The sequence below is a fragment of the Ambystoma mexicanum genome, chromosome 13, assembly GCF_040938575.1.
Source record: "Ambystoma mexicanum isolate Mex_15411 chromosome 13, UKY_AmexF1_1, whole genome shotgun sequence".
Lineage (NCBI taxonomy): Eukaryota > Metazoa > Chordata > Amphibia > Caudata > Ambystomatidae > Ambystoma > Ambystoma mexicanum.
Window position 1 is genome coordinate 436,045,990 of NC_090938.1, and position 16,439 is coordinate 436,062,428.

The 16,439-nt window shown below is 47.6% G+C and overlaps 1 protein-coding gene across 3 annotated transcripts in view; it reads left to right on the forward strand.

The window, feature by feature from the left end:
* The window catches only part of LOC138521307 (sodium channel protein type 4 subunit alpha-like), a 3,496,387-nt gene that overhangs the window by 2,946,733 nt on the left and 533,215 nt on the right, over positions 1 to 16,439 (forward strand). For all 3 annotated transcript variants that reach the window (XM_069634046.1, XM_069634045.1, XM_069634044.1), the window contains 2 exons: positions 2,420 to 2,698; positions 3,813 to 3,866. In XM_069634046.1, the coding sequence (XP_069490147.1) occupies positions 2,420 to 2,698; positions 3,813 to 3,866 (333 nt within the window). The remainder of the gene's footprint in view (positions 1 to 2,419; positions 2,699 to 3,812; positions 3,867 to 16,439) is intronic.

Here is a 16,439-nt window from a genome sequence, read left to right on the forward strand (position 1 = left end):
ATGGCCCTCATTCCGAGGTTGGTTGTAGTCATGGCGCTATTTGCGCCATGACTGCTACCAATAACGGTACCGTGTCCGGTTTGGTGCAATGGGGACTTACCTTTCTAGTCAGACCTTGGTGTGACCGGTAAGTCCCCATTCACCAAACCATTCCCATTTGAGCCTCATTAGGGCTCAATGGGAATGGGGAGGGTGGAAATAATGGGCCGGCGTTAAGGAAGGGACCCGCTAAGGGACCTCGTCGTAGGGCGGTAAGGTATTACCGGCACCGGTCTCCTTACCGGTGCCCGGTATCTCTTACCGCCCTACTCGGAATGAGGGCCAATATATCTGGGACCAAGGGAAGAGAGCTGTGAGAGCTGGTTTTGGAACCATCAGTCCTGGAGCTGGGTCTCCTGTCCACAGGTGGCCTGAGGATCCATAGTGCCTAGACATCAAGGCCTCTCGGCATCATGGCTAATCCAAGTCGTTGCTGGTCTGTCAACACCTTGCTAGTGTCAGCTAAGGTCAGAGAAAGTTAACAAAGTAATCGGTTCATCCTTCCTGACCATTGCTTGAAGTGATGATCAATAATGCTGAGAGTTGAGGGCTCTCAGTATTGAATGATCTAGTAATGTCAAGGGCCTTATCAGCATCAAGGGCATCTTCAACATTGAGATCTCTCTGCAATGAAGTGCCTCTTGATATCAACGCTCAAAATTCAGGAGCCCACTTAATGCGAAGGTTCCTGAAGGGAATTACACCACTGATGTTCTGAAGAACCTTAGGGTGTGCAGAATGTGTCATGGTGGTGTATTCCTCCATCTTCGCATCTTCTAAGTATGCAGCAATCATGAACTCCCAATATGTCCTAGTTTAGCTTCTTTCCCTTTACTATAGTCCCCCATGTTTGCTTCCTCTGAGAAATATGAGTTTCTGCGATAGTTTGGAATTCAAGAATAATAACAATGTAGGGAGCACTCATTTCTTTCCTTGATCTTCTCTCAACACAGCTATCATACTTGATTTCTGAGGTGCTAGGGGATGACACCTTAGTGTAAACAAAGCAGAAATTAACGTATATACACCAACACATTTTCAAAGGCAATTGGTCAATTAAAGACATGGAGTGAAACCAAAAAAGATCACAATATGACAATTTTAAATATAAAATCGCAGGAGGCTTTATATGGTGTACAGAGACCTTGAACCATAAAGCAGAACATACTGACTGTTACTGCGGTGCATGATGGAATGATATAGCAATTTGGCTGCTTTAAGTATTTCTATGTTTAGCACACATGCATAATTTTTTTCCTTTTCCTTTTCTCTGTTTATTTAAGGTTGGGTTATACAGCATTGGTATGTTTTTCTGAAATGGAATTGATAAAAAAATACATTAAATAAAACATTGAAGCCAAATATGCTATGTCCTTTGTCTATTTTAATAAGAACATTTTGGCTCTGTTGGTAAAATGTGTTGAAAGACCCTGCACATAGGCAAAGACATGTAGTGTTGATTAATACTGATGGAGATCACAGTATTGAGAATGAGTGGACGTAAAAAGCAATGCACCAGGAGACATAACAGATGTAAAGTACATGGGAAGAACAAGCACATTGGCAAAGGCAAATACAGGTTAAGGCTGCAGAAGCAGGGCAATAATCTAACAATATTATAAAAGGCCAGATTTGTCCCTGTATGTTTGTCCGATGCAGTAGCTTCGCCTATTGTCACCACTAGAGGGAGCTGTTTGTTTAGGCTATATTGTGGCCCTACTGTGTCAATGAAAACCTGCACTTTGGCCGTGTACATGGTCTTGTACACTAGTTAACATATAGAAAAATAACGTCCACACAAGAAAGGTTTGGGCATGCTGGACTAACACATATAGAAAAGGCATACCTACAGGTGAACGATGCATAGATATACGAGGGGCACAAACACAGTGCACTTACATGAAGGGCACATATGCACAAAACATAGGAGCAGACATGTCTGTAAAATAGGGCGTAACCTCAATGTATGTAAATTATACTATTCTACTGCTATCTCCATAGTTAGGCGAGTAGTACAAGTTAGGGCTGGGCTGATAGACCCATCAAATAATCAAACCCAGTCGGGATACATGATGTTGCTGATAAATACATATGAGAAAGAATAGCATGCAAAGATTTTCAGTGAAGAATATTTGCATTTTTTTAGTCATCCTGAAAACATGGCTGGATATTATGATTTGATGTCTTGACAAGCCAAGCCCTGGTATCCATTCTATACAATCCATATCGAAAACAGTGCAAAATATTGATGCAATTAAGAATGAAAACCATATGGCTGTATCATTACCATTGTCCAAACTAGCATATGCATTGTACCATGAAAATACTGCAGATATACATTTGTTTTCCATATTCTCACTTGGGCATCTTTTCTTCACAGGTCGTGGTCAATGCCCTTCTTGGGGCCATTCCCTCCATTATGAACGTCCTGTTAGTCTGCCTCATCTTTTGGTTGATATTTAGCATTATGGGTGTGAACCTGTTTGCCGGGAAGTTCTACCGATGTATCAATACCACAACATCAGAGCTCTTTCCAATAAATGTGGTGAACAATATCTCAGATTGTATGGCTCTGAATGAGACAGAACAAATCCGATGGGTCAATGTGAAAGTGAACTTCGACAATGTTGGCTTGGGATACCTCTCTTTGCTGCAGGTGGTGAGTAGAGCAACTGCACTGTATATGCAGGAAAACAGACTTTTATGGGGGCGAATGACTAATATTGTAGAGTAACTAAATTCTCACTGCCATTGCATGATTACAATTCCCACTTCAGAGGTTGGTTAGAGACAGCATATCTAGCACTATCTGTTAAATCCATGTATGCTATTTGTTAGTGTTGTCAGTGTGTAACCAACAAAAAGCGAGAGGTCGGTGTTTAAACTTTTCGAAGAACAGAGTCTATAGTAGAGAAGCACAATGTGGTCCCTACAGTGCTATTATTTTCTGTAAAATAATATAGTTCATATACAGATTTTATTCACAGCTCCAATTTCCTTTGGAGCCAAGTGCATCTTCTAAGTGCATCCTACCGAAAAACATGCCATAAGATATTTTTTAACTAAATGAGCATGGTTCTCAGGCAGTCGATAGCAAAGATTAAGATTGGTTCATATGGATCTGCCAGATATAACAGTTACTATAGAATTTCTCGTGGCTCCCTCCCCTCATCTTTTGGTTTCATTTATGCGTATATCTATTTCAGGGTATTTTTTCATTTAATGGGGCATCTGACATTTCCTATGCTTATAACATTCGGGTAGCAAAGAAGCCCTCTGTGCTTACATTTTAAGGCAGAGCAAGGCACATTTCTTAAACTAAATGCTGATGCAGTTGAAATCCCCCTAATCGAACCTAAACCACAAACTCAACCTTTGCGAACTTCCAAGCCCTTTTCTCTAAATTCTTCCTCAAATGTCCATCTCTACAGATGATGCTTCAACCACAGTTTCTTGCTTAGGCCTGTCTCTGGTCATGAATGTTTCCACCTATGGCAACTATGGCTAATTCTAGGATGAGAGGAAATGTAGCACTACCCCAAAACGGCATAACATTGAAGATGGCACAGTTGATAACTAGAGAGGCGTGTTTCTACTTAGGCACTGCATGGCCAACTTCCACTTGGCTTCACTCCAATGGTGAAAAACAGAATCTGCAATTCTAAAGGCTTTGCACATCCTGAGTGTTTCCCTATATATTGCATTGCGAAATCAGCTGTGGGAACAGAACTTGCATTTGTCATCATGCCTCTTTCATTGTGTTCTTCATGCAGGCCACCTTCAAGGGTTGGATGGATATCATGTATGCAGCAGTAGATTCTCGTGAGGTAAGATCTACAAAAAATAAAATGCCAATTACTAACCATGTTTTCATTGTAGGTTTCAACGTCTGCCATCATGCTGCACTGCTACTACCCTCGCTGCCTGTGGAATTAGACATACACAGCAATAGCAGATATGCATTCGGAGCTGATTTGATATTGCTTTATAATGAACAGTTTTGACATATAGGTTAAATATTTCAAAATCCTATTGTTCTCCTAAATGGGTATTGTATATTTAAACAGGCAGCTCTAGCAAATATGTTTGTGATTGGTTTACACAACATGTTATGTCAGCAATTTATGGTATAATGTAATCTCGTTGTGTCAGTTCCATTGCAGTACATTTTAACTCCAAGGTAGCACCAGTGATCATTTTCATTAGAAAAGCATCAAGGGAAGGCTGAATAAAGGACCCTAAATGTAAGAATAGGCAGGAAATTACATTTACGTAAAAAGCATAGACAGATTATATTATAACCGTACTTTGGTACAGTTGCCTTCAAACAGCGTAAACCAAGACAACAACTCTGAGTGCATGTGGCGTTCTAATTGCATGGAATTATCTGATCCCTTTGGGCATCTCTTGGTGGAGCAGAAAACCCAGTAAAATGTGATGAACGGTCTACATATTACCATTTCATAATACACAGATTCACACAGTGAAATTACACCATATCGTGTTCAGTACCTTATGCATAGACACATTCAGAGTTCCATCTATCTCCCGAACTGGGAAAAAATGATAGAAAAAGTGCATAATTCTAGACAAATGTGTGACGCTTGAGGCAGACGTTTTTGATTCATTGTGTTAACATATGTATATGGTTGCTATAGTAAGCGAGATCGCATATGTCTCCACTTGTAACTCAAAAATAGGTGAACCAGTCAATCATAAACTCAGTCAGCAGGTCTTTAACTTGCCTAGGATTCATAAATGTGGGTACTATGCCTCAGTGTGTATCCACGGGTCCTCAATGTATTTTTCCTAATCAGGGATGTGTTGAGCTGGTTGCCAAAGTCAGTGCTTGTGTGAATGGAGCAGTCAGAACTATTCTCATGTATACTCCACTGAGCGTCCATATCAAGCCCACTACAAACGTTATATTTAAGGTGCTATGCCTCATATGCAAGGCATAGTGCAGCAATGGCTGTGCTTATATCCATGACAGGTTGACTAAACACAAGCACCAAGGCATATTAAGACCAGCAATCTAAATCTTTGATTGGCATATCGATTTCTTTGCAGTAACAAAAGACATTTCATGCTCTAAATTCATGCTCTAAATAACAGTTGATAACACAATAAATGACCCTGATGGCCTTCCGTAAAGAATTTTAAAAACACAATATTTTTCACATGGATTGCCTTGCATGAAACGAGTTCTCCAGATAGATTGAGTAGACCAAGAAGAGGAACCTCACTTGGTGGGCAATAATATTATCACTAAGCATTACTCCCATGTCCTGTCCCCTTTCCTCCATACTGTATGGGCGTCCCTCCTTAGGGACGATACTGGAACCTTTTTTTTCTTCTATAAAAGAACATTTCCCCTTTAAATTTATGGGCTACGTCACCACGGCTTATACCCCTGGCCTCAGTCCCCTTTTCCACATTGACATGATCAGACCATCTTCCCAAAGGCTCGACAGAGTTTGCATTTTTATTTCAGCTTTCCACAATGCTTTTTAAAATTTCTACCAGTCTCCGGTGCCTCGCCTGCCCCGGCGCATGACGGCATAAACAGGTTTCAGCCGGTGTTCTTACTGCGAGATTTGATATCCCACGTAAGATCTGCATGCGCTTTGTCTCCAGTGTGTAGACGCGGGTTATCGGTGAGAAGATTGTGGGAAGATTGTGCTGCGGTTATCGGTGGGAAGATTGCGCTGCCCGTCACGCCCATACACCATGCTCATTGAAGCACCGTTTGGTGCAGTCGAAGGACATCTTCTCGGCATCCTCTCCAGACCATCTGAATTACTTTTGTGACGCAGAAGCAAGGCGGGCAAGGTAAGTGCAAAACTCTTTACTAAAGCACCCCACAAGGGGGATTCCTTTCTGGGGATTCCACCAAGCAGGAGCGGTGCTGAGGACCCTAGCACCGCCAACATCTTGAGACTTCTAGAGTTACCGGTCCTCGGACCGAGGGACCTTTGGGTCCTCCCGAGACAGGGGCTGAGGGGCAACAATGCTAAGATACTGGGACACATCCCGAGGGGCACACACGCTCTCGTAACCCGGCTTAGGCCTGAGGGGACGCCTTTACGTTTGACTACAAGGGCAAAAGCTGAGGGCGCCAATCCTACTGCCAGTCCTCCCAAGGTCATATCCAGTACCGAGCTACAGCTCAAGGGCCCTTTGGGATCTGGGAACCGAGGCTCTACACTGGAGAGTACCTCCCTGCGCATTTCTAATAAATCTTCCACAAGAAAAATGGCGTTGAATGACAAGATGGCCTTAGGCCATGAAGTTTCTCCCAGGGAGCGTAACTGTCATGCCTGCGCCATGGGCGCATACATTTACGATCAATATGGACCTTATTTCCCATTTGCGAGACTTTGGTGCTTTTCTATTTTTTCCAACAAACTACACTTACCACAATGCACTTGGCTATAACCATCTTTTCCTGGCCATTCCTATTCGCCATCTTCGGAACTACAATCCCCAGAAGTCCTAGGGATCTCCTCTGCTTCCACCAGCTCAGGAACAGAGAGGGAGTTGGCCGATTGTCTACAGGTGTGCTTAGCCAGGTGCGACCAATTAGTCTGCCTCTTTGCTGGGCTGGGCGGTATAAAAGCTGCTGTCTGCAGGAGCTCAGTCTTTTGCATTAGGAGTCTTTCCGGCACCTTGTTGCTTTGAGCTACGGATCTTGTATGCGGTTCCTCCTTACTCCGGCTTTGGATCCAGTGCCCTGCCAGGCTCTCTACATTGCAGCTGATCACGCTCTGCTGCCTTCCAGCCTCCGCCCTTGCCCTGCCGGGCTCTCTACATTGCAGCTGATCTCGCTCTGCTGCCTTCCAGCCTCTGCCCTTGCCCTGCCGGGCTCTCTACATTGCAGCCGATCACACTCTGCTGCCTTCCAGCCTCCGCTCTTGCCCTGCCGGGCTCTCTACATTGCAGCTGATCTTGCTCTGCTGCCTTCCAGCCTCCGCCCTTGCCCTGCCGGGCTCTCTACATTGCAGCCGATCACACTCTGCTGCCTTCCAGCCTCCGCCCTTGCCCTGCCGGGCTCTCTACATTGCAGCCGATCACGCTCTGCTGCCTTCCAGCCTCCACCCTTGCCTTGCCGGGCTCTCTACATTGCAGCTGATCACGCTCTGCTGCTTCCCAGCCTCAGCCTGCCTCACTCCGGCTGCCTACAGCTCTTGTCCTCTGCGCTCCCTGCTCTGCAGCCTGCCTCACTCCGGCTGCCTACAGCCCTTGTCCTCTGGGCTCCCTGCTCTGCAGCCTGCCTCACTCCGGCTGCCTACAGCCTTTGTCCTCTGGGCTTCCTACCTTGCAGCTGATCAAGTTCCGCTGCTTACTACCTACCTTTTTCCGCTGGGTTCTCGGCCTAGCAGCCCTCTACAGTCCTCTGCCACCTTCTACGGTCAGCGGCCCTGCCCCTCAGGGCTCACACCTTGCTGCCCGGCCCTTCTGGGTTCCTTACAGTGCAGCCTGCATTACTCCGCTGTCCTAAGCCCTTTCCCTCTAGGCTCTTTACCTTACAGCCCTGCTCCTGTGGGCTTGCTCATCCTGCTTTACTCCGCTGCCCTAAGCCCTTTCCCTCTGGGCTCTCTACCTTACAGCCCTGCTCCTGTGGGCTTGTTCATTGCTTTCCTGCTCCTCTGAGCTCTCACCCTTGTTCCTTACTGTCCTCTGCTATCCAATCCTGTTACACGACTTTTCCTTCATTTCCTTCTGCTAGTTTGCTATCAACTTCCTTTTCCTGGATTTGTCTGTAAGTATCTTCTCTTGTACTGTTTGTAGACCCTTTTGTACAGATCTTGTCTGTTGGTTTCCATCAGGCAACCTGTGCCCCTTCCCTTGTCTCGTTTCTACGTTACAGACACCCATAGCTGTTGTTCCAAGTCATGAGCAAACAGCGTGGGCCTCTGTTATAGCAAACTGTGCAGAAGGCTAGAGTTTTTCCTAAGTTCCGTGGAATACTCTTTTCCTATATCTGCATACACCCCAGAGGGAATCCATTCTGTTGTACCTTATTCCTTGCTACACTTGACTACTCTTCGTTCTTATTACTTTCAGCTGTGTGTGTACTATTCTGTCCACCTTACTTCGGCACAACCACCCGAAACCCTTCCTGGGTGTCCTGTGCCTCTCTTTTCAGGGTGTCATCTCGTGACAGAATGCAAGAGACAAAAATGTCTTATTCATTAGGCAGGAAAGGCACACACAGTCCAAGGATGCTTTCTGTTCGGGTTAAGAAACCTTTACAAAAATCTATTGTTTCCCTTAAGACATCAAACAAAAACATTAGTCTAAAAGACAGTCTCGCCCTAGTAAACAAAGGGTTACAAGCGCAGTACTACACTCACTGGCTCGCTGACCCTTCTATGTGTAACTACTATGACATTTGCAATTATGATCCACAGTCTCTATCTGTAGAAGAACTACAGCAAGTAAATGAATTCCTGCAGATTTTATTAGTCTCACCAGTGGAAAACACTCATACGTTTTCTGACATTTCTTCAGACACTGCATTCGACATTCAGCCGGTACACAAACCTGGTATTCCTTTATCCCAGGCTACCCTGTCTCAGGACCAATGTCGTAACACTGCTACAGCCAAGGATATTGCCCTCATTGTGGGAGACTCTCAACCAGAGTATGCTGTTGCCAAGGTGATATGCTCAAGATCAGCTTGGCAAGCTACACAACCTCCCCAGACTGCTGGAAACACTCATTTAACAGGACACGGCATTAAGTATCCTGAGGTTAGTGGACCTGGTACTGGGTACAAAAGACCAATACTGACCATCGGTTGTCTTAATACTTCCCCAGTATCTACTAACCATAATAACCTTAAGGTCAGTCTTCCTATTGCTACAACCACATTTTCTGATACACCAGATTCTGAAGCTTTAGATCAGGCTAACGGTACATACCTGCTTCAAGAACAACTCCTACGCCTTAGAAGACAGACCGAAGATCTCTATGATGACTTTGTTTATATACATAGTAAAAATTTAATGAAGGGACACAAGATTCCAGACCTTCTGACACTATGTCCTACACCTGATATTCTGTCTTTAGAGATCGACATGATAAGGTCTGGAATTGCCACACAGAAAAGAATACAGACTTATACCAAGCAGATGGAAGACCTAAATTTAGCATATGCATCCCTTCTAAAGTCTGACACAGCTCCTTTACCTTCAAACTACAGTAACTCAGGTTGTTGTTCAGACAGCAAAAAATTAACTCCTTCGGTGGGCCAAATCACTCACACTGCCATTACACCACAAGACAAGTGTGTACCCCTCCTGAGTCAAAGGATTGTTCCACTCTTACCTCTGACTACTGTCCTTTACTCACACATACAGCCTCTTCTGAAGTGATCAAATCAGAAATGTACACTACTTCTAAGGGTTCTTATACCCCTTACCCACTTAGCAATCTGAGCACACCAGACTTTGAAGTTCAGCCTTCAGAACTCCTACCCTATCCTGACCCCACATCTGTCATACTGCCTGTTACTGTATCTGCTAACCCAATCTCTGATGCTCCTCCTGTTAACACTTCAAATTCTGCTACTGTTGCAGCATCTCACATCATTCTTTCTGCAGCAGAAGCACCCTCTTCCTCTCTGCCTGCAAGGACAGAACCTGTTGCTGAGTCCGATACCAACTTTTCTTTTAGGACTACAGCTCCGGTTGTTCCTGCTGGTGCCTCTGCAGCACTAAAACTACCAGACTCAACTCTATCAGTCTCAGGTGCGTCACTGCCCACTGGTTCTTCTACGGCACCTACACTCTCAGTTGCTACAGCATCAGAACTATCTACAGCCATTCATGATCTCCCTGATGCTGAGGTTTCTGAACTGCCTACAAATCATGGAGAACCCTCCACTGTGACTTCTGTAATTTCTGCGGCTAATCTCGACTTAGCCATTGGTGCTTCTGATGCCTTGGAAAACCTTCCTAAAGCAACCAACTCTGCTGTACCTCTGGCTCCACCTTCCAACACCTTACTGTTGCCTTTCAAAGTAAGATTTGCCATGGAGCCTGCAGCAGTCTTTCACAGTTAATCTGAACACACTGTTGGGATTTATGCTCCAAAGACTTTGTCTTTTCGGAATTCTACCTCAAAGGTTCAGAACATTAATACTGTCTCCGTCCTTCAAGACTCCCACCTAACAACCTTAAACAGTATTTGGTGCCTCATGATGTGCCTTTTTGGAATAAGAGTCTTTCACGGTGTGACAGACATTCTTCTTGTTGGTCAACTTTCAGGGAGCCTGGAGAGGGGCCTGGAGAGGGGCATACTGTCATGCCTGTGCCATGGGCGCATAATTTACGATCAATATGGACCTTATTTCCCATTTGCGAGACTTTGGTGCTTTTCTGTTTTTTCCAACAAACTACACTTACCACAATGCACTTGGCTATAACCATCTTTTCCTGGCCATTCCTATTCGCCATCTTCGGAACTACAATCCCCAGAAGCCCAGGGGATCTCCTCTGCTTCCACCAGCTCAGGAACAGAGAGGGAGGTGGCCGATTGTCTACAGGTGTGCTTAGCCAGGTGCGACCAATTAGCCTGCCTCTGTGCTGGGCTGGGAGGTATAAAAGCTGCTGTCTGCAGGAGCTCAGTCTCTTGCATTAGGAGTCTTTCCGGCACCTTGTTGCTTTGAGCTACGGATCTTGTATGCGGTTCCTCCTTACTCCGGCTTTGGATCCAGTGCCCTGCTGGGCTCTCTACATTGCAGCTGATCACGCTCTGCTGCCTTCCAGCCTCCGCCCTTGCCCTGCCGGGCTCTCTACATTGCAGCTGATCTCGCTATGCTGCCTTCCGGCCTCCGCCCTTGCCCTGCCGGGCTCTCTACATTGCAGCCGATCACACTCTGCTGCCTTCCAGCCTCCGCCCTTGCCCTGCCGGGCTCTCTACATTGCAGCTGATCTCGCTCTGCTGCCTTCCAGCCTCCGCCCTTGCCCTGCTGGGCTCTCTACATTGCAGCCGATCACACTCTGCTGCCTTCCAGCCTCCGCCCTTGCCTTGCCGGGCTCTCTACATTGCAGCTGATCACGCTCTGCTGCTTCCCAGCCTCAGCCCTTGTCCTCTGGGCTCCCTGCTCTGCAGACTGCCTTACTCCGGCTGCCTACAGCCCTTGTCCTCTGGGCTCCCTGCTCTGCAGCCTGCCTCACTCCGGCTGCCTACAGCCCTTGTCCTCTGGGCTCCCTGCTCTGCAGCCTGCCTCACTCCGGCTGCCTACAGCCCTTGTCCTCTGGGCTTCCTACCTTGCAGCTGATCACGTTCCGTTGCTTACTACCTACCTTTTTCCGCTGGGTTCTCGGCCTAGCAGCCCTCTACAGTCCTCTGCCACCTTCTACGGTCAGCAGCCCTGCCCCTCAGGGCTCACACCTTGCTGCCCGGCCCTTCTGGGTTCCTTACCGTGCAGCCTGCATTACTCCGCTGCCCTAAGCCCTTTCCCTCTAGGCTCTTTACCTTACAGCCCTACTCCTATGGGCTTGCTCATCCTGCTTTACTCCGCTGCCCTAAGCCCTTTCCCTCTGGGCTCTCTACCTTACAGCCCTGCTCCTGTGGGCCTGCTCATTGCTTTCCTGCTCCTCTGAGCTCTCAACCTTGTTCCTTACTGTCCTCTGCTATCCAATCCTGTTACATGAATTTCCCTTCATTTCCTTCTGCTAGTTTGCTATCAACTTCCTTTTCCTGGATTTGTCTGTAAGTATCTTCTCTTGTACTGTTTGTAAACCCTTTTGTACAGAGCTTGTCTGTTGGTTTCCATCAGGCAACCTTTGCCCCTTCCCTTGTCTCGTTTCTACGTTACAGACACCCATAGCTGTTGTTCCAAGTCATGAGCAAACAGCGTGGGCCTCTGTTATAGCAAACTGTGCAGAAGGCTAGAGTTTTTCCTAAGGTCCGTGGAATACTCTTTTCCTATATTATATCTGCATACACCCCTAGAGGGAATCCATTCTGTTGTACCTTATTCCATGCTACACTTGACTACTCTTCGTTCTTATTACTTTCAGCTGTGTGTGTACTATTCGGTCCACCTTACTTCGGCACAACCACCTGAAACCCTTCCTGGGTGTCCTGTGCCTCTCTTTTCAGGGTGTCATCTCGTGACAGTAACATCCCTATGGTCAGCTGCTCCTCGGGGCAGCCTTTGACCATTTGGAAGCCAGATTTCACCCCTAGGGAGGAATGGTCTGCTGCCCAAGTGCAGTGATGCACAGTATACTTCACCATGCCCACCACACTGCGGTATACTCAGAGCTGCGGGACTCATCGGAGGCCTACTGCCCCATGCCAAACTACGGCATTGTAAGCACGCATTCTTTGAACGTTTTATGGGGCTCATGAGGTCCCAGCAGATGATGGGCCTACTTAAATCTTTAGTTAAAGAGGTGCTCCCCTTGCCTCTGCCGGCGCCTTCGCAGCAGCAGGCGCAAGCTACACCCAAACCGAGGCAGGCTCAACCTACCCCTCCTGTGGAAGACAAGGGGGCCCCGGCCGGGACTCCCTTAGCTGAGGGCGCACCTTGCCCACAGGCACCAGCAGAGCCTACCCTGATACCTGTCGGGGGCTCAAGGGGATGCGGCACGAAGGGAAGACAGTGAAACAGACAAAGAGACACATGTAGACGAGGATGTGGAGGGCTCAGCATTGGTCAAGGCCTTCCATGGCTGCAGGGAAGGGCTAGCCGAATTTCTGGGGGTACCTGCCCCGCAGCAAGTGCAGCCGGCGTGCTGGTGGAGGTGCTGGCACACGGGACACACAGCAAGTCGGGCATACCTTTACAAAAGGATGTGTCGGAGTTAGCGACAAAAGGCTGACTCAAGCCACACTCGATGCAGCCGGTGAACACGAGGTTGGACGCAAAGTACAGACAGGTGGAGGAAGAGTCCATGCTCCTCTCCTCACACCCGCAGCCACATTCATCTGTAATTGTTGCAGCGTCATTGTACGCTAAGCCACAGAACTCGGGGGCATCGGGGTCTTTGGCTGCAGCCCTCCTCAGCAAGAAAAACAAGCTGTTGGAGGCTTATGGAAGGAAGGCGTATGCAAATTCATTCCTTCACCTCAGACAGACACGCGGACGCTATCTTGGCACCCGCCAATCAAATGTTGTGGAGGGAAATCACAGACTTTCTACCGGACATCCCTCTCAACAGGCCGCCCGCGTGCAAGTCAGGACTGGCCGAAGCAAAAGTAGTGGTACAGGACTTGCTGGACTCAACCCTGGAACACATTGACACGTTAGCAAGAGGAATATGCGTGGCTACAGACATGCGGCGAGTAGCATGGATGCATACCACTAAATTCACCAAAGATGTGCAATCTCCCTTTTGAGGGGGCTGAGCTCACCACTCCTGAGGCACTCAATAAGAAGACCAGCTCCCAGACAGCAAAATCACTGGAAATCTTGACCAAGCTGGCAGCGAAGCCTTTTAAGTCACAGGGCAGGTCAGACCAGCAGAAGCGGTCTTTCAGAGGCTTCAGGGGTTTCCAGGACCGTAGGTCCAGACAGCTAGACAGGTCGCCCAATCCACAGAGGCACAAGCACCAACAAACCACCTCAAAAGGGTTCCTTCAGTCCCCCTCCTCCAACCCAACCTCTAAGGCCAAGAGGCAGGGAGGGTGGCGTCCCATTCCACCGCTCACCAGTGGGTGTTAGATTGGCTCTTCACAAGATGCAGTGGCGTTCTCTTGTAAAAGACCCATCAGTGCTTTCTTTGGTTTCAGGATGGTTACGTCTCCCTGTCCTTCCCCGCACCCAATTTCTCCCCACTTGCTGTAGATAGGTTCCCCGGTTTTGATGTCAGAAATTGCTTCTCTCATTCAGAAGCAGGCAGTGGACAGGTGTCCCAGACTCAAATGGGCTCTGGTTACTATTCTAGAATGTTTGCAATCCTCAAAAAGAACCAGGCTGGCCTGAGGTTCGTACACAACCTGTCCTATCTTAACCTTTACCTGCCACTCAAATAATTGAGGATACCACCAGCGCAGATTGCGGTGGCTCTCTGAGGGAGAATGGATGTGCTGCCTCGACATAAAGGTCACCTACCTGCCCATCCCAATTTGGCAGCTGCACAGGCAATTCCTGCAATTCACACTGATGGGGCGGCACTTCCAATATCGAGTGCTGCTGTTCAGCCTCAACTCCGCACCTCAGGTCTTCATGAGACTGATTAACACCATAGCAGCGCTGCTCCGAGCAAGGGGTCATCATCTCAATCCATATCTGGACGACTGGCTCATCAGGGGCAGCTCACAAGAGGCAACATGCAACACAGTGCAATGCCTCAAAGACCAAGACCTTCTCTACCACTTGAGGTTCCCAGTACACCAGACCAAGTCAGAATTTACCCCATCTTAGTCCTTGAGTTTTCTTGGACTGGCTTGGTACAAAAACAGACAGAGGATTTTCCCAACTCAAGGATCAGGATGATCCTCAGAGTGATCGGGCATTTCCTGTTTTGCCAAACGGAATAGGCAACGTTCATTACAACGCACTCCTCATTGGAGGGCTGGGGGGGCCACACTGAACTTACAGTTTACGGCCTATTGTCTCCTCAACGGCAAGACAAACACATAAATGTTCTGGGACTGAGGGCAATTCAATTTGCTTTAAGGGCTTTTCTCCTGTTATTCAGAAGCAAAGCAGTCTTATCAGGACAGACAATTCCATCTCAATGTCTTAACTCAACAAGCAGGGTGGAATGAGGTCTCCGATTCTGTGCAATATGATGATTCAGATCTGGGAGTGGTCCCTGGAGCAGGGCATTCATCTCAGCGCCATCCACCTGCCGGGAGAGTGCAACATGGAGGCGGATAACTACGAATGGTAAAAGGGCTCACAGGTCCTCAATACCTTGTTCAGGGTCTGGGGCCATCCGGATGTGGATCTATTCGCCTCAGAAAGCAATGCAAAATGCAGGCAGTTTGTGTCGTGGATGGGGAAGAGCAGGCACTCACTAGGGGCTGTCCTTCAAATCTCCTAGTGCAAACTGTGGTGTTAAGCGTTCCCTCCCACGCCATAGATACAGAGGGTGTTGAGGAAGTTCCAGGACGTGACACAGTGCCACATGATACTGGTGGTCCCGGACTGGCCAGCCAAGATGTGGTACTCGGATCTGGTGAGGATGACAGGGCAGGGGCCTGTTCCCTTGCCGACGGTAGGTCTGTTGCGCCTGTCACAGCAGGGTCAGGCAGTTCTTCACCTGTAGTCAGAGTCCCTAGGCCATTCAGCATGATCCCTGAGCAATTGCAAATACAACAGCTAGGACTATCGCAGGCCAATCTGGTTATCATTCAAATGGCAAGAAAGGAGTCTACTAGACTTCAATACAACAGTAAGTGGACCAGGTTCTGCTACTGTGCCAAGGAGTTGGACCATGTGTTCTGCTCGCTTGACCAAATACTGTCTTTCTCGGCACACCTGGCCAGCACTGGAGTGCAGGTAGGGAATTGTCGGATATATCTGGCGGCAATCGGAGCATACAATAACACAGAAGGACAATCTTTGGACACGGCTAATCCGGTGATAAAGAGACATTTGCAGGGGCTGACCAGGCTGTATCCCCCAATCAGAAAACCTCACCCTGTGTGGGATCTAAATCGGGTACTGGCAGTGCTGGTGCTCAAACCATTCAAGCCCATGACTACTATTGACATCAAGTGGGTCACGCTCAAAACTGCACTATTGGTAGACTTCATGTCAGCCAGGCGCTTTAGCGAGACCCAGGCGTTGGTGGGGTCAGAGCCTTACACAGTCTTCCACAAGAACAAAGTGGTCATGAGGACACATCCAAAATCCTTGCCGAAGGTAGTCTCCTCATTTCACATCAACGAGGAAATTGTACTCCCAACCTTGTTTCCAGATCCTCAATCCGAGGTGGAGAAGACTTTACATTGCCTAGACGTCAGGAGGACTCTCATGTTCAACTTTGTCCGGATTAAACCGTTCAGGAAGTCAGATGCACTTCTGGACACGTTTGGCAGTACTTCACCGGGAGGGGGTGAGGGGGGCATCCAAGGCTTCTATAGCCAGGTAGATGGTGGAAGCAATCATTCAGTCGGATAAACTGCAGTAAAGGTCATGCCCTGGGAATATTCATGCTCACATGGTAAGGGCTAAGGCGGAAGCAGTTGCATTCCAGAGACAGGTGCCATGGCCAGGTCATTAGTAAAGCAGACACATGGGCTCTGCCATCTGCTTTTTGCAAACACTACTGTTTAGATGTTAGTACCAGGATATATGCCCAATTTGGACTAGCTGTCCTTAAGGACTTGTTTGCTAAATGAACAACTACACTCCTCCCTAAGGGCTAGATCGGTAGCAGTCGCTCATAAAGTATGGAGGAAACGGGATGGGACGTAGGTGTAATTAA